General features: G+C 31.7%; 1 protein-coding gene and 1 long non-coding RNA gene across 2 annotated transcripts in view; one reads left to right on the top strand and one right to left on the bottom strand.

The window, feature by feature from the left end:
• Positions 1-23,156, top strand: part of LOC107369708 (uncharacterized) — a 49,346-nt gene that overhangs the window by 8,680 nt on the left and 17,510 nt on the right. The window contains exons 4-7 of the mRNA XM_015937681.3: positions 4,383-4,524; positions 5,829-5,948; positions 6,022-6,256; positions 17,157-18,188. Of these exons, the coding sequence (XP_015793167.2) occupies positions 4,383-4,524; positions 5,829-5,948; positions 6,022-6,256; positions 17,157-18,188 (1,529 nt within the window). The remainder of the gene's footprint in view (positions 1-4,382; positions 4,525-5,828; positions 5,949-6,021; positions 6,257-17,156; positions 18,189-23,156) is intronic.
• On the bottom strand, positions 2,172-3,475 carry LOC149094909 (uncharacterized). The gene is made up of 2 exons (XR_016201001.1): positions 2,888-3,475; positions 2,172-2,781 (listed from the first exon to the last, which is right to left on the bottom strand). It is a non-coding gene; the product is annotated as an uncharacterized LOC149094909 (long non-coding RNA).

Raw genomic sequence — 23,156 nt, 5'->3', positions numbered from 1 at the left:
TGTTGGAGCTTCAACATTCAACCCAAAGTGCAATAAAAAAGCTCCACCTTGAGAAGCGAACCAACGAAGAAAAAAAATGATAATCATTTTGGATGATAATAATAATATGCACTTTTAAAAGTGTTGAATAAAAGTTTATCTCAAACGATAAATCATAACTTAAGGTAATAATCATTTCTTAAGGTGAGAAGGAGTAAAAAGAGGCAAGAAAAAAGGCAAAAAAACTATTAATACAGATAATACCTATTCAAGCAAGATTATTATTATTATCATTACCACCTTTTCAACCAAATCTTGCCTCATCTTTTGCTCCTTCAGCATTTCATATCAGCTTGATCCATTATCATAATCAACATCTTGTGTTGCAAGCTTCTTTTTTTTGTACTCTCTTTCACTTCTTTTCTTAACCCTTTTCTGCCATTTATTGTTCTGCTGGATAAAAAACTCACTCCATGTTACTCTGTCAAAATTGCATCTCCATTTTTTCCTCTCACTCCTTCGCCTTCTTTTGTTCAACCATTATCCTCTAACCCAAAGGAAACCCATGAAGAAGAGCAAGAACAAGAAATGTTCTGCCAAAAAATCACATCACATTATTTTCTACTTTTTGGTTTGGCTAATATCAAAATTTCTGGTGAAAGTCGAACCTTTCATTCCTTTCATGTTTCATGTTTTCATTTGCCTTATCATTATACACATTGAACACCATCAAACAATTGTGTCCAAAATTCAATTTACATTTCAATTCCAAGATTTTTCGCAACTTCACCTTTCATCCAATCTTCATCGAAATTCCGATTGCGCTGAATTGATTGAAATATTAAACTTTGGTTAGAATCTTAAACTAATATTCATGATAAAATAAGCAATTTATTAATACCAATAGTAGACAGTCATTTGTTAGATTGATCATCAAGAGTAAATCAACTTTAGTCACTTTGATTAGAAGGACAAGTTTATAATCTTTACACTTGTTTGCAGTCATAACTCAAGGTTGATGCTACAGGTCTTGAACCATGAGCTTCCGTAGATAGAAAAACTTTAGTTCAGATATCCGATATTCTTCCAAGGTTCACTATCCATATCCATGAGCACATTTCTTCACCACAAAGTAATTATTCGGCAAAGAAATCGACCTCTTAAAAAATCGATTTTCCAAAATTGTTGAGCTAATCGAATAAATAAATTTATTGCTATGAAAGTCTTTCAATCTCAAACCATAATGATGCAAAATGCGCTGAAATAATAAGTGAATCAACAATGATTTCGTATCTTTACAACTTGGTTCACTTTTTGATAAGTTTGCTCGTTTGCATCTGACAATAGATGCACAGGTTGAACTCGTTATGAAGTTGTTTGCTTCAGCCTTTAAACGTTATCTGGCTGTAAGCTGATAAGTGTGTATTAATACGTGCACCAAGAGTCGTAAAATTTTTTACACCTTTTTTATTCCAACTACTTTCGCAAGCAACATTTTGCTTTTTTTGCTCAATTTTTTCTCACTTGTTCCTTGCTCTACTTTTTTTGTCAAGGCTTCACTTTTTTTCTCCTTGATACTCTTGTCTGTACCAACAAAAGTGAACAGACAAAAATACACATTTTGAAAGCTGAGTTTTTCATGATAAAGTTGACATTTTGGACATGTTTTTGTCAACAAACAAACAAAATGTTATTTCACAGTTTTTCTTCTTCTTCCACGTTCCATCATCCTCATCATCATCTTGTTGCTCTTTTCTTTTCCTCTTCCTTTTATTGTTCAAGTTCAACTATTATCCAAGTAATATACTTGCAATATTTTACTTGAGCTTTTCAATGTTGACTTTTTTCATCTTTCAATTTTTATATTTCAGCTTCTTGTATTGAGCACAACTTGAGCATTTCCATCTGAAGTAAACAAAAAGTAACTTTCAAAATTCCCAATTTTGTTGACAAAATATCCACAACAAAGAAACAGGTCAACATGATTAATACACAGAAAAAAGTGTTTAGATTTTGAAGCAAAAAAAGACAAAAAATTTATCAACCCAACAGTTAATTGCATTTCCGAGTCCAAACATTTGAAGGAAAAAATTATCAAGAAAAACTTTCGACCGAAAATGTTCAAAATTCATGAGCAAGTTGATGAAAAGGTTGAGAGAAACGTTGTGATCAAAATATATCGAGCAGTCAAAGTATTGAAAATGATGAATTTTAATGTCAAAGAATGGTTTGGTTAAAAGATAAAAATCGTTTTCTAAAAAAAACTAAGCTTGGATCTCAATTTGGTGTTCTTATGGTTTCAACTGAAAATAGAAAAGCAAATGTTGAATTGAAAATGAACAAAATCAATGTGATAAAGATTTTCCTTTGAATGTCCACAGGACGACCTTCAGAAGCAATCAAACTAAAATAGCCAAAAGTAAAGGTTTCTACTGGCGTAATAGTAAAATATTTTTTCTATTTTTGTTTCAATCTATTTCGTTGAGAATTTAGATTAAGAAAATGAAACAAAGTTCAAGTAATTCGTCTTTTGTAAACTTGATCGGGCATCTCAATCCTTTGGCTTTTTTGAGACGCAACAATGAATATTTGTTCCGTAAAAAGTCAGCATATAATGATATATCTTATTGATTCTGAAAAGATGTAAGTGAAAAGCTCGAAAAAAAGCCGGATCAGGTTCCAGCATTCGACCTGTTCTCCTAATGGATTCTCTTGGATTTGGTAGTAGCACTTTAGTCTCTTCCAGGGCCCAAATGTCTCCGGTCGTCCATTGAGCCAGTCTCTAAAAACTTATCAATCAAACTGAAAATGATTTGAAATTAATATTAGCTACGAGCCATGTTAGTTTTTACCAAAAAGAGTAATGTGAAAAAATTTCAAAATTTGGTTTTATAAAACTATAACTTACCGTCCAAGAGTACTATCTGAACAAGTGACATCTTTACCGAAAGTTGTCTTTAATCGCCGTATGGCAGCAGCTTTAGATTTTCCCAAAGTGAAGTAAAATTCAATTAATTTCACTTTTTGTTCAATTGTAACTTCAGACATTTTGTAAAATTATCAACACAAAACACTGAAAAGGAAACTTCACTGACTTCCTAACTCAACCATATGGTCACCAGAACGGAAATAGATGGCGTTCAAATTCCAGTCACATGGTCAAAAAAGTCACTTATTTGTTAGAAAGAGTAAATTCTGTCGATAGAAATCTTAACTATTTTAAGAGCTTATTTAAAATGCTCATTGTGATAGCTCAATTTGAGTAATTACGTCTCTCGGAGTTGGAAATAAACATGATTTAAACAGAAAAGAATTAAATTATTGGACAAAATATCACTTAATAATGAATGTAAACTTTGATAGACTCGATTGAACTTGCATTTTCTCCATTTTTTCACGTAAATTACACTGGCTAATTCAATTATTTTACACTGAAAATTGAATTTGATGAGAAGATAAATTAGATTGAAAAGCATGAAGACAGTTTACGAGTAAAGAAAAGAAATGACGATAAAATGAATGAACAAGCCTGGCAAGATGAAAGTGAAAATGTGATAACAAATATTAACTGTAAACAAAAGATTGAGTTGCTCTTGATGACCTTTATAAATAGACTCATGAGAATGGTTGAAATTGAATAGTAACTGTAAAAGGGAAGAAGAGACCAAGTATTGCTTACAAATAAAAAAAAGGTTGGTGAACAGTTGGGTTCATTGAAAGAGAATGGCAAAGGAAAGTAAATCAAACCAAGATGAAGATGATGATGAAGGGAAACAAAAGTGTTACTGATTGCTTGTTAAACACATTCAATCAATAAATTGAGTTGAACATGATGAGTTGATGGTGTTGGTGTTGAAAGGCAAAGGGTAAAAAGGCAAAAAAGGCAAAAAAAAGCAGCGAGCAAAAAAAAAGTTGAATAAAGAAAAATGTTGGAATCAAATGAAGCTGAGCAAAAAAAATCACTTTTCCAAGTTTTTCATTTTTTCTCTCTTTACTCATGATAAGGTTTAAGTGAATCTTTCATATGTAAACCCCTTGAGGTACAATTCAGCTTTTACTTCAAGATTAGATGATCAACAAACGAAAGATTATTTTTTCACTTTTCTTCTTCTTCTTCTTCATGTTCAACAATTTTTACTCTTCATCATTGCCTTCGAAACCTTTCACTGTAATCGGGTTAAAATTTGGGTTAAACACAAATGAATCAAGTAGTGAAAAGTAGCACCTTATTCAGGTAAAAGCAAGGTGTGAAAATGTTACTAACGAAGAATGGAAAAAATGAAAAATATCTTTTTTCTCATTACAATAAATACTGTTCAATTCATTGATTAACTTGATTGGAAATTCACTTTTTATTCATTTCTATTCATTTTCTCATTTTCACCTTTTCTCACCACCTTTAGGCTTTGCTAACCATGAAATCGGTTGAAACTATTTTTGGACTCAAATCACTTTCTGAATCATTGTTACGAGCATTAATAGTATTCTGTAATGATGGAACAATTCGTCAAATTAAATCTTTCAATCCAATAACAACCAACATCGGTAAGTTCAACTGAACCCAAGCCTTCATGTAATCCAATTTTGCAGGGAAAAAAAGCAGAAAAGAGAAAAAAGTTCAAATTTTTATTCTAATCCATTTTTTGCCATCTTTATTGTCTTTACTTTAAGTTGATTTTAACACCATAGTTGGTGGTAATATTCATGCTGATCATCATCATCATCATCGTTATATCAAATTTCAATTTGCAAATAATGATGAGAATAGAAATTTTTTTCCTCATTTCCACACTTTTCGTTGAGACTCTGATTCTGCCATTGACAGTTTGTCAGATAAAACTTTATTGGCCAAACAGATAATAAATATGCATATGATAATGTCGATGAAAAGGATAACAATAATTCATCTTTGACATTGATTTTCCATTAATTTCTTCTTCTTTTTTCTCTGAAACTGAAACTGAAATTAAAATTGATTAAATTTTCAGAAATGAATTTTTGCAGAATTTTCTTTTTTCATTTAAATTGAAAGATTATTCAAAGTGATTTGGGAAAATCTGTTTTGATTGAAACCTTGATCATGGAAAAGAGCGAATTTTTTTGTCGTCAAGTCTGCTTTTGATGATGATGATGATGACATGAGATGAAAGATAAAGAGAGAGAGAGACAAAAAGGAATGATCAAAAGGCAAAAGTGGAAACGAAAAAATTCATGATAAAAGTAAAGGTTCTTCTTGTAGATAAACTAACAGTAAAGGTCCATTAAGCAATAAATCCTTGTTATCTTTTTAAGAAGGCGAATATACACTTGGAAGAAAAGAGGAGAAAAAAAAGAAAAAGAATAAAGAGTAATTGAAGTTACCCTGAAGAAGGAGGAGAGATGAAGAAGCATGATGTTGATGATGATGACTGGTGAGATGAGCAAGATGAAATTTGTAGCTAAAAGTTACATTTGGAAGAAGAGTTGAAGAGAAACGAACAAAGCTAAATAAAGTTAACGAAATAAAAGGCAATGAAAAATGATTTTAGAGGTTTTTTTGTATTATGTTTTTGTCTAAAGTAGTTGCAGCTTTACCTGACTAAATGACCGTGATTGATGAAACTCGAGACCCAACAGGCAAGGCTTTTGGGTCAGACTCTAGTCTTGACTGTAGTCACGCTTCTTGATGAATAACCAAATGAGAGAAAAAAAACATTTCCAAAAGTCTTTTCTTCTCTCTCGCAATTCAACAATTGTAACTTTATCTGTTTTTTGGTCAACTTTTTTTCCCTTTTCTATTCAAGTTTAAATTTCATTTTTACTAACCTCAACTTTTTTTACTTTTGTCCAACCTTCATTTGTTATTCAAGCTCTAACATTGACCCATGTAACGCCTTTTGGAGATCACATTTCATTGTTGCATTCTGAAGATGATAGCAATGAAATTGAACATTCACCGAGTAAACCTAAAGCAAATATTTTTCTAGAAGGCAAGTTTTCGACTTTTTTTGTCGAATTTTTGGGTTTCAAATTTTGACCTTTTCGTCTTTTTATAATTGACAGATTTTCGACGATATGGAATGGGCATTTCCGAAATTTATTTAAAAAATGTTGACAAAGACTTCGATTCTGATTCAATGAGCTTGGTTAGTGATATTATTGTTATCTCGGTGGTTCCACCAATTTCCATTGAAGCCAACTTTGAGCGAGTTCCGCAAATAGAGATTGACTTTGCTCTTCAACAAACAGCAACCTATCAAGAGAAGCTCATTTGTGGTAAACTGAGATCGCCTCGCGAGTAAGTACACATTTAAACTTTTTTATTCTAATGCAACGAATTAATGACAAAAACAAAAAAAAAAGTCTGATAACTTTTCTTGGAATTTCCTTCAAGTTTCGATTGGAGAAAAAAATTTCACTCTGATAACTTACAAAACTTTCGTCAGCAGGGAATGACATTTCTAAGCATATTTATATGCAGAAAATGAAAAGTGATTAAACTCGAGTCTTGAAGATATTACAATTCATTTGGAGTTAAGAAAACTTGAAAGGATTGTGAAAAGTTTTTTACTCAAAACGGTCAAGACAAATGGAAGAAAACAAGTCTTGGGAGTTTTCACTCCCTGATGAAAAATTATTTGCTCAATAAAGACATTTTTCAATTGTAATTAAGTCAAAATGGAAATGAAAAATTGCTAAACTTGATCCAAACTTTATTGACTCGAGAATGGTTATTCTTGCATAAGTAACTTGACCGGAGATTATAAAAGCGTCAAAATATAGATAGAAATTATTATCGAATAAAGTTGCCTTTGACCTTCAGAGGACATGCATGAATCACCAATCGCCCAAATATTTTGATGGTAACAAGCACAACACAATGAATCAATGGATGATGTTCCAAAGCACAATATTGAAGTTCTTTCGCTTTCCTTTCGTTGCAAATGTAACTTACTCTTGAACCTTTCATTCCTCCAATTGAACCATCCATTACTTGATCAACTGTTTTCCAATGCAATTTTCATTTCAAAATTTTCCACTTATCATGATAATGATGAAGATTCATCAGATCAAAGTAATCTCAAAGTAGAAAAACTTGTTTTTCCTTTTTTTCCATTTTCTTGTTCGCATTTCGTCCAGATACAATTGAATATTTCATCAATTGTTTTACCATTTCTCAAAATGTACATAACTATCTATTTATTCATCGACTCATTTCTTAGTCAGTGAATCAATTCCCAATGAAAAGTCATTTTCTGGGTAAAAATTTTCTCCTCACAATTTCCACCGAAATTCCATCATGTTTATCCAATTGCTCGTCAAAATCAATCAAAATGATGAACCAAAATAGTTGATTGAAAAATATCGTTTCAGTTATTATCTTGTAATGATTGTAATTGAATTGATTTTTTGGCTTTTGATCAAAGTCAATTGAAAACAAACGTAAAATGATTTTGAACGTGATTCGAATTTTGCCTTTTGTTCTTGTTCCAAATATTACCAATTCATTATCATCATCATCAGTTGAATTTATTGTCCTAATAGTTACAGTATCATTTTGTCTGATTATCATTACCATCATGATAGAAAATTTTACAAGAGGAAGAAAATTTCTCAACTTGTTCCATTCATTCCCTTTTCATGTGTGTTTTCAGTTGAAATGAAATTCCTTTCCTTTAACATTATCTGATTCGCGATTTTTCAATAACTTTTTTTTGATTGAACAATAAAAAAAATACTTTTTTCTTCTCTTTCCTTTCAAGTTCAGAATTTCAAAAAGGAGGGTGACAGAAAGCCTATGTAAAACTGCCCATTGTGAGCCAGCTATTTGATAGTGCCATTCGATAGAGGACATATAAACAAGTAAAAGTCCCCACAGGCATAAATTTCCCAGTGCGGACTTAAGGCATGAAAAACGCGTTTGGAAGTCGGAAAAAATAACATCGAGATAACAACTTTGAATAAATATTCGAGGCTTATAAACGATAATTAAACATGCCTTTAAGTTTATTTTTTGCAAACAATACTCCGTTAGCTAATTAACTAAGTTTTTGTGTATTAAAGTATAAGGAGTTGCCAGATTTGGCAAGAAAGTTAGTGAGTCGGAGATTTGATAGACTTTTTGTAGGTTTTTATAGATGGCCTTTCACCTGGACTATGTTTGGTAGTTGTCATTTCGGACTTTCGCGTATTTCCCGAGTTTGTCAACTTTCACCCCGGTGCTGCCTATTCTTTAACATGCGTGAGCCAGAGGTTTGATAAGATTTTTATAGGTTTTTATAGATGGCCTTTCACCTGGACTATGTTTGGTTATTGGCATTTCGGACTTTCGCGTATTTCCAGAGTTTGTCAACTTTCACCCCGGTGCTGCCTATTCTTTAACATGCGTGAGCCAGAGATTTGACACAATTTTTATAGGTTTTTATAAATGGCCTTTCACCTGGACTATGTTTGGTTATTGGCATTTCGGACTTTCGCGTATTTCCAGAGTTTGTCAACTTTCACCCCGGTGCTGCCTATTCTTTAACATGCGTGAGCCAGAGATTTGACACAATTTTTATAGGTTTTTATAAATGGCCTTTCACCTGGACTATGTTTGGTTATTGGCATTTCGGACTTTCGCGTATTTCCAGAGTTTGTCAACTTTCACCCCGGTGCTGCCTATTCTTTAACATGCGTGAGCCAGAGATTTGATAAGATTTTTATAAGTTTTTATAGATGGCCTTTCACCTGGACTATGTTTGGTTATTGGCATTTCGGACTTTCGCGTATTTCCAGAGTTTGTCAACTTTCACCCCGGTGCTGCCTATTCTTTAACATGCGTGAGCCAGAGATTTGACACAATTTTTATAGGTTTTTTCAGATGGCCTTTCACCTGGACTATGTTTGGTTATTGGCATTTCGGACTTTCGCGTATTTCCAGAGTTTGTCAACTTTCACCCCGGTGCTGCCTATTCTTTAACATGCGTGAACATTTAAAATGTATGAATTCACAATTACCGAATCAAATATGTGGCTTATAAACGCATAATGTCAACTTACAAATCATTATTGACACTATTTGTACATAAAAAGTTGAAAAGTACTTTGAAAACAGCTTTTTCAAGCTTTTCAACATTTTTTTCAGTACTAAAAACCTTTATTTTCATTTAAAATACTGTTTAAAAAATTCGACTTTTTACCGCGTTTTTTCGGCCTTAGGTCCGAAATTTTCTGTAAGGTTTTGAACATTCCTTATAGAGTCGAGTGTCCTCTATCGATTGGCATTGAAAAATCTCTGGCTCAAAAACAGGCAGAATCTGTCACTGTCCTTTAGATTCTCTTTGTTTTCCTTGTTATTGTTGACTTTCAGTTTGAGTCTCGTTCACTTTCCAACAAAAGTGAAAATCATCTTTTGCTTATCAAGAGTTTTTCCTGATTTTCAACTTCGAACTTTTCTCTTCTTCTTTCGCTATTGTAAAGTATTTGGAAAATTTTTGTTTCACAAGAAAAGTTCAATTCATGATGTCTGCAGAATCAATTTGAAGTTTCTCTTTTTGTTCGTTATTACTGTTCAATAAGAAAAGTGGGCGAAATTAATGAGCAAAAAAATGTGTTAATAAGCAGAGAAATGGTTTCATCTTTTTTTGCAATTCTTTCCTTTTCTCACAATTGGTGAATCTAGTCAATGAATGTCATGGCTATTCATTTGGTCGAATGAACCAACATGTGTCATCAGAATGTCTCATTTCATACATATTTATTATAAATGCTTTCAATTCATATCTTTCTCTTCAACTTGTGATCGCAACAAATTTTTCAATTCAAGTTTGATTGAAATTGACAAATCAATTTGTTCGATGAAAACTGTGCAAAATTCAAATGAATATTCATGAAAGATGAAATAATGGTCAGCAATGTCAACTGATTAGACTAAATTTAGATTTCGAAACTCGAGAAATTCGTTTCAACTGTATTTCGCATACTGACGAAGACAATCAGACAATATGATTGACTGTGATTGTTTCGCCCATTTAATGACTATTTCACGTTTCAATAGAACTGAACTTTAAATATTGAAAATTCTATTCGCTGAATTTGTTCTATCGAGGTGGTTCGCGTTGCAAGCTCATTAATAGATCGTGCCGATACAGTGAGAATCTGCTTATTCTTGAGTTTCTTTGTCAGCTGCCTTTCCAAAATAGATTATTGAATAATTTTCCGTCAAAATGTTATAAAATGTTCATTGATGACTGAAAAGATTAAAGGAGATTTGAAGCGAAACTTTGCCTAATAAAAATATTGCAGTCTCAATTGACTAACTGAATAACATTTGCTAATAATTACTAAACTTGTAAATCTTTTCATCTCTCAAATTCCGAATAGATTAACGAGCAAAATCGATAAATATTAGGTGACAAATCCCTTATTCGTTATTCAGCTGTTTTTTAAATGAAATAGCAACAGTTTTTGGTCCAACCAAAAATGCACAAGATTCGTCTTTTTGGAAATTTTTAAGCCCTTTGGCAGGCATAAAAAGAGTGCAATAAGAATCAAACTCGACGATCCTTTAAGTCTTCATCTGTGAATAGATTGACCTTGAAAAGTTAATCGAAGTTGAACCCATCAATTGCACTAACAGAAAGTCGATTTGCAACAAGAATGCAAAATTAATCTTAGTGATTAACGATGAAATCACTTGAGATTTACAATTGTGACAATTTACGCAAAAATCAGAAAAGTGAAAAAGAAGAAAAGAAAATGTTCACAGAATTTGCATTTCAATATCAACCTCGAAGCAGAAATGGAGAAATATCGATCACTTGCAGTTACACGTTCTATCACGAAAAATCTAAATCGAAGAATGTTGAGAAATTGAGTCATTTCGATCAAAAATTGGTGAAATAAATGATAACAGTTGGACGCTTTTCATTATTAATATTTGCTTTTCAACTTTATTTTATTGCTTCTAGCAGACTGCTTTGCGATGTTCACCTTCGTGTTTGACGAAAATTCATGTTTCTCATGTATCCAGAAGGCAAACAGAACATCGCATTTCGATTCATTTGATTTCAATTTTCTGGCCTTTTCTATTCTCGTTTATTCTCATCTATCCTTTTATTGATTGAACAAGCAAAATTAACGATTCAAAAGTAAATTGAAACACTTTCAGTTGGTTGACAATTCATGAATAATGATGCTTGTAAATTTATGGTGGAAAAATTGAATGAGTCATTAAATGAATAAATTGCGACAAGTTGAAAGAAGAAACTTTTCTCCATTAATTAAATGGATTCTTTCTAATCAATTGGACATGATTGAGGTCGATAATTGGAGGTGATACATTCTTGAATAGGAGAAAAGGAAGAAAAAAAGAGAAATAAACTTTTCTCCTTTCATCATTTCAACTAAACAAATTGATATTCTTAGTTAATGTGTTGGCATGAATGGTTCAATTAAGAGTCCTTGTCAAAAGGTCGATACATTGAACCAGGTTTTCAATGAGAATCAAAAGTTGAAACAATTTGCTTGAAAAGCTGAAAATTAGTCTCAACATTCATTCATCATAAAGTGCCCAAAAGAAAAGGCAATATTAATCATTTTTCCCTCCCAGCAAATCCATTGATTGCTATTATCAAGAGTCATTCCCAGTAAACTTGCCAAGTGAAACAAATTGTGAGCATTTGCCTTACAGTTGAGGTCAAAATGTTTGGTTCAATATTATACTCCAAGTAAAAGGTAACATTCAACTGAACAAGATGAATGCTGGTTAAATGGATTTATATGAATCTGTAAAATAGCAAACAAATGAAGGGAGTGAAAATGTTTTCCTTTTCTTATTCTTGTTTCACTTCTTATTTGCCTGTTCAAGTATTCATCTAATGAATAGATTAGGCCAGAACAGGAATAAAAGTTTTTTCCTTCTTTTCTCTATAATACATTTGTATGCATGGAAAAAGTTGAGTGTTCATAACTGGGAACAAAGTTGAAACGCTATAATTCAAATTGTGTGTTGCTGATGCAATGAGAATTGTGATAATTGTACTGGGAGTGTAAATGCTTGCAGCTAATATAATCACGTCGTGTCCATGGACTGTGGACTGAATTGTACCAATTACCTTTTGATAAGATTCATTTGCTCATCAATTGATTTTCCTTGACAATGTAAATATCTTGAGATGGTATAAAAGGTTTTTCTTGGGAACAAGCAAGATTGTACAGATAAAGAGACTGGGAGTGAAAGGATGGGAATGAATGGAAAACTGCTTTCCAGATAAACAAACAAGACAAGTATATGGCAACAACTCGAGAAAAGGTCAGCCTTACAATTTGGAATCATCATCATGATTCTTTACATGAGAGGGAAGCGATATCAGGGAGAAGAGCACAGGGAATGGAATAATGAAGAGGCAAAGAAAAGAAGCTGCTAAAAAAAGAATGAGTTTCCATGTAATACTTATCGTGAGAAAATTATGAATATCAAGTTTCCAAAAATTATCATATGAGCTGTTATAAATTAATATCAGTTTCACAGGGAATGATAATCTAATAATAGTGATAATAGTGGTTTAGATAATAGATCAAATTGTATGGATAATAATAATGATCAGAGAAAAAAGCATTTTTCTCCTCATCATTTGGTAAACAGAAAAGGATGCAAGAATTGTTGGGAAATGATAATAATCCGACAAACAAAACTGGAGTCATTCAAGGTCATTCGTTCATACATTTCAGGCAATCAGTTGACTTTCAACAACAGAAAATTAAAAATTGCAGTTCACCATAACCATAAGTCTGATTAGTTGTCTTAATGTTCTAGAAGCTAAAATAAGCTAAAATAAAATAAGCAATTATTTTGAACAGTTAGTCATTTTGAAAATTTACTTTCTGGTTTGGTGTATAAAAATTTTTTAGACAAACCACAAAACGAAACAAAAAAATTATGAAAAATTCATCCATCATATGCATATCGTGTCGATTTGCAAATGATAGTAGATTGGCTTATGATATAATTTTTGAGTCACTAACAGCTGAAGTTTTTTTTTGCTATCCATCTTGATGTATTGTATCATTTTATTGCGCCCTTTTCTTCTTGTCCATTATGTATCTACAGAGGTAATTCTCCAATCCAATATTTTGTATCTCAATTCAAATCACATTCGCAATTTTAAAAATAATCTATACAATATATAAAGTAAAAACATGAAATTTTTGAGCAAAGATTTTGGCCAAACTACAGGGTTCCTACGCTATTTTGGATAATTGACCATAGATGGTGTTAAATCACATTATAAAATTTTTAACAATTGACCGATATCAATCAACATCTAGCTCACAAGTCGAGTCAGTTCTTACTAGTTAACTATTAGTAAAATTTTTATTGAAATTTAAGGTAATTTTTTTTGTACAGGGCATTTTAGCTAATTTTCTCATTGTAAATTGGCTATATCTTTGCTCCTGAGTGACCTAGAGGTTATATATTTTGTTTATGGGAATTCGGGCGGAACTCAATTGTCATATTTCAAGGGCAAGGTCATTCAAGGTCATCGCTTTATTTGACCTCTAAGTAATGTTTGGAGGTCATTTTCTAGGATTGCAATAATTTTCAGATTAGTGGCATGTTCATAACTTTTTCTGGCCAAAAGATATGAGTGTTCACACATTGTTGTGTTGATCAATTGGTTTTAAGAAAAATGCATTAAAATGTAACTAATGCAATGTAATGCATTAAAGATACTAACTCGTAGTAAGCATCAACAATTCTGAAATTTTTGCACTCTTAGAAAATGACCTCCAAATATCAGGTAGAGATCAAATAATGTAATGACCTTGAATGACCTTGACAATTGAGTATCGACTAAATTTCAAGTAACAAAATATCTAACCTATAGGTCACTCAAGGGCAAAGATATAGCCAATTTACATCGAAAAATTAGCTGAAATGCCCTGTAAATTAAATGTTGAGTGTTAGGTTACAGCTGAAGACTTTCAACCTGGTGAAACTTTTTATTATAATTAAGCCGGATCAAAAAGGATAGACAATTTTTTTAAGTGATATATTTTTACAGAACGAATCGCGGTTTTGGTGTCGTATATCTTACTGTATCTATTTGCGCGCTTGTAAATCATAACTACACATAATCAATCGGTCATTCGACCTCGTATTGACATTGGATGCTCATTCTCTAAGTTCACGATTTTTTTCAGATCGGTTAGTGTTTGTTAGGTTTTCTAACTTGTGGATTTTAGCGATTCTATTACGTTCAATCAATCAGTTGAATTGAAAAAATTCAGTTATCTTTCCAATGGTAAAAGTTATGAATATGAGTTTGAGCACAAACGATCTGAAAAATCTATAATCTATAATCCAATGTCAATTTGAGGTCAAATGACGGATTTACCTTGAATGACCTTGTCTTTAGCATTTATAGCTCTTCAATCTGCGGAAGCTCATGGTTTAAGTCTGAAGTCTGTAGCACCAATCGATTGTGAGCTATGGCTGTAAACAGGCGCAAAATTAAAAAAACATTCGGTACAAATTAATGTAGACTGCCTGAAAGTGAGGAAATTGGCTTTGCTTTCAAAATTGATTGTAATTTTGAAGATGCGACAGGAAAGTTGAGTGAATCAAAAGTGTATTAAACTCATCCAACACAGCTAACAAATGATTCACTATCATTTTGATACAAGTAAATGAAGTCGAGATGAACACAGTGTGAACAAATTGTGTTAACTAATGGCTAAGTCTATCTGTCTATGAATGAATGAAATAAACTGTTGAAAATAATACTATTGGCAAAAGTAACTTGTAATGATATTTCTGTATGAATAAATGTCACACTTGCCTCTCAACTTTTCCCTTTCAATGTGACTTCATTTTCAGATTACAATTACAATGTAATATCAACAGCATTAATAGTATCGAGTTTAAATGGCAAAAATTACCAACTCTACCAGTTCAATCATCGGACAATCATTAAATAGTAATTTACACCAAAAGAAGTTGACCAAAGAAGAAGAAACGATTCCAACTCTTGCAATCATTAGAGATTTTGGCTCAACAGAAGACAATTTTTCCTATCCATTCTCCTGTCCATCCGATTTCAACATGAAATATTACTTGAAGCAGAACGTCATTGAGATTAATTTGAAATCGGCAAAATTCAATCATTCAACGCAAATAATAAACTCGACTTTGATTGTTTAATCTCGACATTTAAATACAGAAATGAAACATTTTTGCAAGAATGTTTCAATTTACATTTCAACCCTTTTCTTTACAAGCAATTTTGTTGCTCTTCAGTGAATCCGAATAAGGTGAAATAAAGAAGTCAAAATTGTTCAAATGCTTTGAGCAAAAGAAGCAAAGAATCAAAAATGAAGAATAGAAAAGAAGAGAAAAAATTGTTCGACAATCTACTTCTATTGATACAAGTAAAGCTTTACAATCATTATTTATTCATTGCAATATTTGTTACCATTAATGATTCAATATAAAGTCAATTTTGTTGAGACGATGTAAGATGAATCCCAATGAAAGTGGATAAAATATAATGAAATGTGAAATTAAAAGTAAACAAAATGAAGAGTAAACTTTAAACCTTAAACCTTTCAATATTTTATCGTCGCATTTACCTAGAAAGACAAACTTGCAACATTATATCGATAATTGAATTTCAAGAAAATTATTGAACACACAAAAAAAGATGAACAAGAAAATACGAAAAAAGTATAAAAAAAAGTAAATCGAACCAAGTATCACTAACTGAAAGAGTAAATATGGGAAAACATTTGTATCATTGGATTCAATGAGAAATGCAATTTTATAGAAATGATTAAATTGTCGATTCGCTATCAGATTAATTTGTTTTTTTTGTTTCGTTCTTTTCCTCTTTTCTCTTGTGTCAAGATTTTCTGCTTTTACCTGTTTTCAGGGTTTACTATTTGTTCAACTTGTCAACTCTCTTTGAGCTATAAATAAACTTTCACTAATTAATTGGTTAAATTTAATCAAGTTAATCAGATTACCAATGACTTGAATTGATTCATAGGGTTCACTGGGAGTGAAAAATATCAAAATGTTTGGTGGAAACATTTCTCTTCGTTTGTTCTGTTCATTTCAACTCGAAACAAAACAGATAAACTTAAAGGTTAATGAGAAACTAGTTGTAAATGGAAATGATGATTGGTAGTGAGATTGAGATACAATGGGATGGAGAAAGGGTTAAACAAATTAACAACAATTTCGGTTGCTACTTTGGTCATGTTTGTAGTCTTAGCCATTGGTCAAGGACATAAATCTCTCGAGATTGGACAATCTTATTTTCTTCTTGTTTCACTTTCAATTATTTTTGCCAATGGAAATTTATTTGATTCTGTGAGAAGAAGAAGAGAAGATGGAAAGAAGAAAGATTAACGTAATTCACTCGTTTATCACTACATCAGTATTTATTGCTTTTTCAATCTAATTAAAGACTTTTTTGTCTCTTCATCGAGAACATTGAGTTTTAAATGAATTACATTTCATTACAAAAACCTCATTCATTCGCTGCCACTTTTGCTATCATTAACATTGTGTCAGCACTTTTGCTCGATAAATTTTGTACAACAAACATTAAGACACAAGTTTCACCATTATTTGCACAAAGACACACAGCCTCGTTGGTTTCTCAGATTAAAATTGCTGTCCATTAAGAAAAATACATTCTTATTGAGCTTATCCCAAGATGGGTCCGACCTCAGATAATATTAAAACTTTAATGTGATATAAATTTTTATGCGTGCTTTTTGCACTTAGCGACTTTTATTGGGGAAATTTTCCGTTCACTGATTATCGTCACATCAGTCGTTCGTTAGTTATGATAAAAGTGTTGGAATAAAAAATCCCATTTTTTGCATTTCAAACAAATGTGCTTACACTTGTTGATATTGAAAGTTTACCTGAAAAGGAAGTTGAAGCAAAAAGTTAAAAATAAAGTTGACAATAAATTTAAATTATTAGCAACTTTTTTCTCTCTAAATAACCAAATAAAAAAGTCGACGAAAAGTTGAAGCCAAACATTAGAATGAAAAACTTCTCACAATTAATTGACTTTTAATAGATAATGATTTTGTCATTAATTCACCGCAAACAAACAAATTACAAAATAATGATAATCTGTAAACATTAAAGTTGCAAAAAGTAAACTAAAATTTATCTCTTTTTCCTCTTAACCCAGACTTTGGAGCCATAAAGAGTGCCAAATTGTGTTCCGTAATTTAACCTTCATCAGATGCTCTTGCTCTGAACTTGGTATATTTGGAGTTGTTCAAGTGAAAAGTTTAACCTCCCAACAGCATTCATTCAACCATCACAATCAATGTCATTTTAATTCTCTTATAATTTACCTTTCCTCGGGATTGAGTTTAATTTTTATTCTGGTAACCATGGCTGGACAAGTAGTGATCATGGTTAAATCGCCGAATAACAGAAAATCTTGTTACATTCTACTCAATCTGTTGACCTGTTTAGCATTGATTGAGATTATTTTTCTGTTCGGTGGACCCTTCCAGTCATCCTCATCTTCATCCTCCTTTCCACCTTCCCTGGCCAGTTCACTGCCATCAATTAGTAAATCCTTTTCATCGGCATTCATTGTTGATGCAATAAATTTTGCTACACCTTGTAAGATGATCTCAATGGTTCTTCACTATTTACATCTTGTTGTATCATTTACAATGTTAACTTATTCAATTTATTTGTACAACAAACTTTGGCATTACCAAGATATAATCACACCTGATAATAATAACAATGAGGTAATTTGTTATCCAGATAATGGTTCACTCTTACCAATTACAGTGACCAACAATGGTCAATCATTTTCATCCAGTGAATCCTTACCAGCAACTCGTCAAAATTATTACCAACAATATCATCATCAACATCAGCAACAACAGTCGATCCAACAAACACAAAGTTTCTCAAGTTATTCTTCTTTTCCCTACTTTTTCTCTTCATCACCATCATCTTCACCAACACAATCCTCATCATCATCATCAACCTCATCCAATTGTTCATCATCGTCCTCATCATCAACTTCACCAACTTCTTGTGAGAAAGCCTTAATCTCTTGGAATCAGCCCAATCTTCATAAAGAACCAGATTCTCAACGAATCATCAATTTACTTTTATTCACTTGGATTGCATCCTTACTTTGTGTTATTACATCCAACATTATCAATCCACTTGGATATGAGACTAAAAGATAGTAAGTTGCCAACTCAAATTCAATTTTTATTCCCTTCATTAACTAAACAGTGAAAACACCAGTAAAAGTTGATTCAACAAATCTAGCCATTCACATAATGTCCAAGATCCAAATTAAGACATTTCGTTTTCTTTCAAAGTTAAACTCATTTTCAAAAATGTAAACTCATGTCAAGCCAAGCTTATGTCTTTACATTTTGTATCGCCATTTTTCAAGTTGAGTTTTGTCTTTTGATAAACTGGCCAATTCTCAACAGGAAATCAATCCTTAATCTTTTGATTCATGGAATCGTTGAGCTCAGTCATTGTTGACAAATCCAAGTCTTGTTAGTCTCATTTTAAATGCGATTCAACTCGCAATCTGATCAGCATTTTAAATAAGCGATATTATCCTTTGGATAAAAAAATGATTATTGTGATAAAACTTGAGCTAATGGAAAATCAATTTTATGAAAAGTTCTGATTCTACAACCAAGTTTGATTTCTGACATCCATCGAAAAATACTGATTCAGTGGACTCAGTCTGACCATAAACCCTATCTCTTGCCTCGAAAGTTTTTGCATTCATTTCTTTCGAGGTTAACACTGGTTTTGCGGTAGATTTGCTAATCAGTCTTAAGGAGTCAACGGTACATGACCAAGCATCTGCCTTGTGACTCCTTTATGATGGCCTAACCCTTAGATGCTTGCAAAGCTCGTTAACAGTTTGAGTACAAATAAGTCCATCATGTTGTATTCAATTGCCAACATTGTCATGTATCATTAGATGCACCTTGAATGATGCAAAAAGAAAGTGACCAAAAAGTAATTGAATGAGTGTAGATTAAAAAAAAGTGTTGCCAAAACTTTGCTTTATACCTTCACTTGGGACCAATTATTTATTACAAGAGACTCTGTTATTGATGAGGAAAAAGTGAACTAAATTTGGAATGAAAATGAGCCTAAAATGTCAGAGGAGAGACAACAACGAATGTCTATCAATTGAAACGACAAACGAATATTTTAAAAGCATTTTTAGCAAACATGATTTCCACAACCTTTCTTGTCATTACTTTAAAGTAAAATGTAAATGCCAAGTGAAGTGACATTTGAAATGAAAACACTTGACCATCAATTAAACGTTCAATTGAGACGAGTGAAACATAAATGTTTATCTCATTCATCATCGACTGTCAGATATTAATCATGTTTTCCAATTTAATTTAAGCATCATGAAAGTGCTTGGATTGGTAAAACAGTGGAACCTTTTTTCTTCTTCTTCTTCTTCTTGATAAATTTCTTTCCTTTTTCCTTCCAATTTTCCAAGTGAAGATGAAATAAAATAGAACCGGAACTCAATCAAGGAATCAAATTATAGATCCAACAAAATTTTCATCCCCATCATCAGAATCTTCTTAACTTTTTTTTGCCTTCTTCTTCATTCTCTTCACCAAATCATGTCCGCTCAAGAATCAAGTATAACAAGGGATGCAACTTTACTTCTCCTTGTTCAAGTCAAAAATGTAGGGAAAGAAAACAGTTCATAAGGCGTAAAAAGATGATGAGAAGAAGGAGAAGCCAAAACTTTTCATGATAATGATGATGAGCAAAGGAAAAGCTAGTTTTTTTCGTGCGATTCTTTCTTCTTCTTCATCTTCATCCACCAACTCGCATTAGTTAAACCTTTTTTTTCGCCTTTTCCTCTTCTCCATTCATGATCATCTTTAGTGGTGAGAAGCACAAAAAGAGACTCGAAATGAGATGAAATCCATCAGACTCAACAGGGTAAATGAGGTTTACAAAAGTGAGATAGAAATTTCCTTGTGAATCCTTTTCCAATTGAGACATTTTACCGGTTCACTGAATTGAATGGACAATGTTGAATGAATCAAGCTTAAATAACGGTCAACTTAAAGATGGACAAAAAGGCAAAAGGCAAATATTTTCTCATCAAACGTTAACCAAACGAAAGAAGAAGAAAAGTCGATAATTTTCGATCAAATGATTATGGAATTTCACAAATTTCTCGATTAAACGTAAATGCAATTTCATGAATAGAAATCATTCAATCTCAGAGACTAGAAACCCAAGCCCGAGATGTCTTAATATCATTCACTTGAAGTCAACTAACGACCAATTCAAAGTTAAAATTCGAGTTTTAATGAAGACTGAAAGTTTTCTTTTCGGTCAAGAAAATAATTCCAATGAACATGAGAAGAACTTTGGGTTTTTCTTCCAATAATTTGTGTGTTTTTAAGGCAATAATGGGTCATTACCTGAAATTATTATCCGACTGAGAATGAAAGAAATGTTGAGCAAATGAAAATGAATTTTGCGTTGTTTAGTCAAATTTGTTTTCCAATTTTGGGTTTCACTTTTTTCCTCTTCTTCTTTACCTTTTTGCTTAATAGTTGCGATTATTTGTTGAGCAAATAATAATCGTCATTAGAGTATAAATTGTAATTACAAATGCATAATAGCAAGTAAATAGTGAAAGTATAAAAAAGCAAATTTGGAACAAGAAAAAAAACTTTAAAATCTCTTCTCAACTTTTCAACATCATTTATTTTTCCTTCAGAATTGAACTTTAAAAACTTCATTTTTCTTGTTTTGCCTTCTTCTCCTCTTCAACTTCATTCCCTGTAACTTTGAGATGAAAATTAATTTTTTTTTGTTTCAATTATTTTCGCCACTTTGAATAATTTCAACAGCTTTCTTGTTTGCGCACTTTTACAAGCCAAATTGCGATTTCATTTCAAGTAAAACTCATTTGTTTCAATTTTCATGATTGACAATTTATTTTCGTTTGTTGCTCTGCCTTAGACCGGGTTGAAAGATGATTAAATTATCGATAATTTAACCGAGCATTACAACTTTAATTGTAAACTGTTTGGCAACTTGAAGTTGTAGGAACACGAATTTTTTGCACACTCGCTTGTTGTACAAGTTAGTCTTAGTTGCTCATCAAAATGCAAATTAACTGTACAAGTTGAGATCTTTTTACTTCTTTTTTGTTTTCTGTTTCCCTTTTTTTCTGCTTTTCATTTGATGATATTCTTGATGAAACTATTAACGCAAAGTTTTGTACAATTTACTTTTGAATCATGTTTCCAAGTCTAGTAGTTTATCTCGCTTGAAAAATGGCTTTTGTGAGATTACAATTTCGCAAAATGAAATCAACTTTTAAGTTGTTGTAAAAAGAGTTCAACTCCTTTAGGATAAAAATGTTGAACCATTCAATTTATTAAAATGAGAAAACATTTATAAACGCAAAATGAAAACTGACACATTTAACATTGCCATGAATGACGCGTAAATGATTGATTCAAAGGAGACAATCAATAAACTGTGAAAATTCGTTCAACTGCTTTTACTTCAATTTTTATTGCCTTCAGATTACCAATCGATTGACATTTATGCAAATTTGTTAGTCTTTATTGCTGTTAATAAAGGCTTTTCGAGATTGTCTTGCAAATGCTGACAAACTTTGAATTTGATTCGTATTCGAAGTTCATTTTCCGAAATCCCAACTTTTACTACTTTTCTTTAACTTTTACACATTAGCTAATTAGCCATTCAGACAAGTCTGGCATTTTCATTTCTTCAGACTCAGATTCTTTACTATTAATAATGTGAAAAGCATTTTCGATTTTCATCTTTTATTCCAAAAGTCAACCTCTTTTGTTACTTTTAAGACTAAATGAAAGATAAGTCGAAATGCGAAAAGTCAAGTTACATTGAATGCACTCACTGATTCCATTGTTGATTGATGGCTTTTTAATAATTACAAGTTGCTGGAAGCATTTCATGGATAAAAATGAAACAATTATTTTTGCTGCAAATGCATTAACATTGCAAGTGTTTAAAGTAAATTATCATTCTTATAATAATCCTGCTGAGCGTAAATTGAATGGCGATATTTGAACCCTCATTTTCATGGTTTACTTATAAAACTTTTATTTTCATTATCATTGTTTCTTATTATATCTCATCAGTCGAGAGTCACAATGAAAAAAGCAAAAGATTTCTTGTTATTCATTTTTTCTCTCCCTTAATGCATCTTATCATATTTATACAAATATCTTACTTATCTTTGCTTCACTGGTAATATTTGTCTTTATATACTTTTATTTTTCCAATTCAATGAATTCACCATTTTTCCAGTAATCATCCAAATGATGATAATGATGATTATGAGAATAAGGAAGAGAGAGAAATCCTTGGAATGAACAAGAACTAAAAGGATGCAAAAGATGAGAAATAACATGGCAATGGATTGAACCAAAAGGAAACTTAAATAATGTTTCAATTCCCAGAACAGAAATGAATAATCATTCAGCATTCAAATAAAACTTTTTTTTCACCGAATTATTACATTCCATTTTTTCCTTTCCTCATCTTGAATCAACTTTTTACTCCTTTTATCATTCAATTTTAACTTGTTATTGATAATTTCAAAACAACATTCAAAACATCAAGTGTTTTCCATGTAATTCAAATTTTCACCTCTTCTCAACTTTGCATTCATTTTTCTTCCAAAATCCCAAAACTGAAAAAACATTTTCACCTTATTTTCACACTCGCAACCCAACATCAATTTCACAAACAGAAACGATTAACTTCAAATTTCCAATCTTGCAATATTTCAAATTATTATATTTCTTCAAAGTCTTTAAAAATCCAAAAACAGAAAAACAAGAATTTTTTTAAAAAATCGTTAAAAACTTTCTCAACGAAAAACCGAATGAAACGAAAAAAAGAACAGAAAACTCGTTTCTCCGATTCTGCAAGTTTCGCTTCATTATTTGCCACCGATCCATCCAGTCACTTGTCAACGTTCAAAGGGAATATTTTTTCCTCGAGAAAAAAATTTCATTTTTTCTTGAAACTTTTCGAAAAATCGAAACAGATAATTTTTAAAGAATTGAAATTTTCCATTTTTCGGCCGAAGTTGAAACTTGTATTGAAATCTGTTAGAATTTGATTGGAA

This window comes from Tetranychus urticae, chromosome 1 (assembly GCF_039701765.1).
Source record: "Tetranychus urticae isolate SD_2017Ah chromosome 1, NJAU_TeUrti_SD_1.0, whole genome shotgun sequence".
Lineage (NCBI taxonomy): Eukaryota > Metazoa > Arthropoda > Arachnida > Trombidiformes > Tetranychidae > Tetranychus > Tetranychus urticae.
The sequence above is the reverse complement of the archived record's forward strand: the minus strand, read 5'-3'. Positions and strand labels throughout refer to the sequence as shown.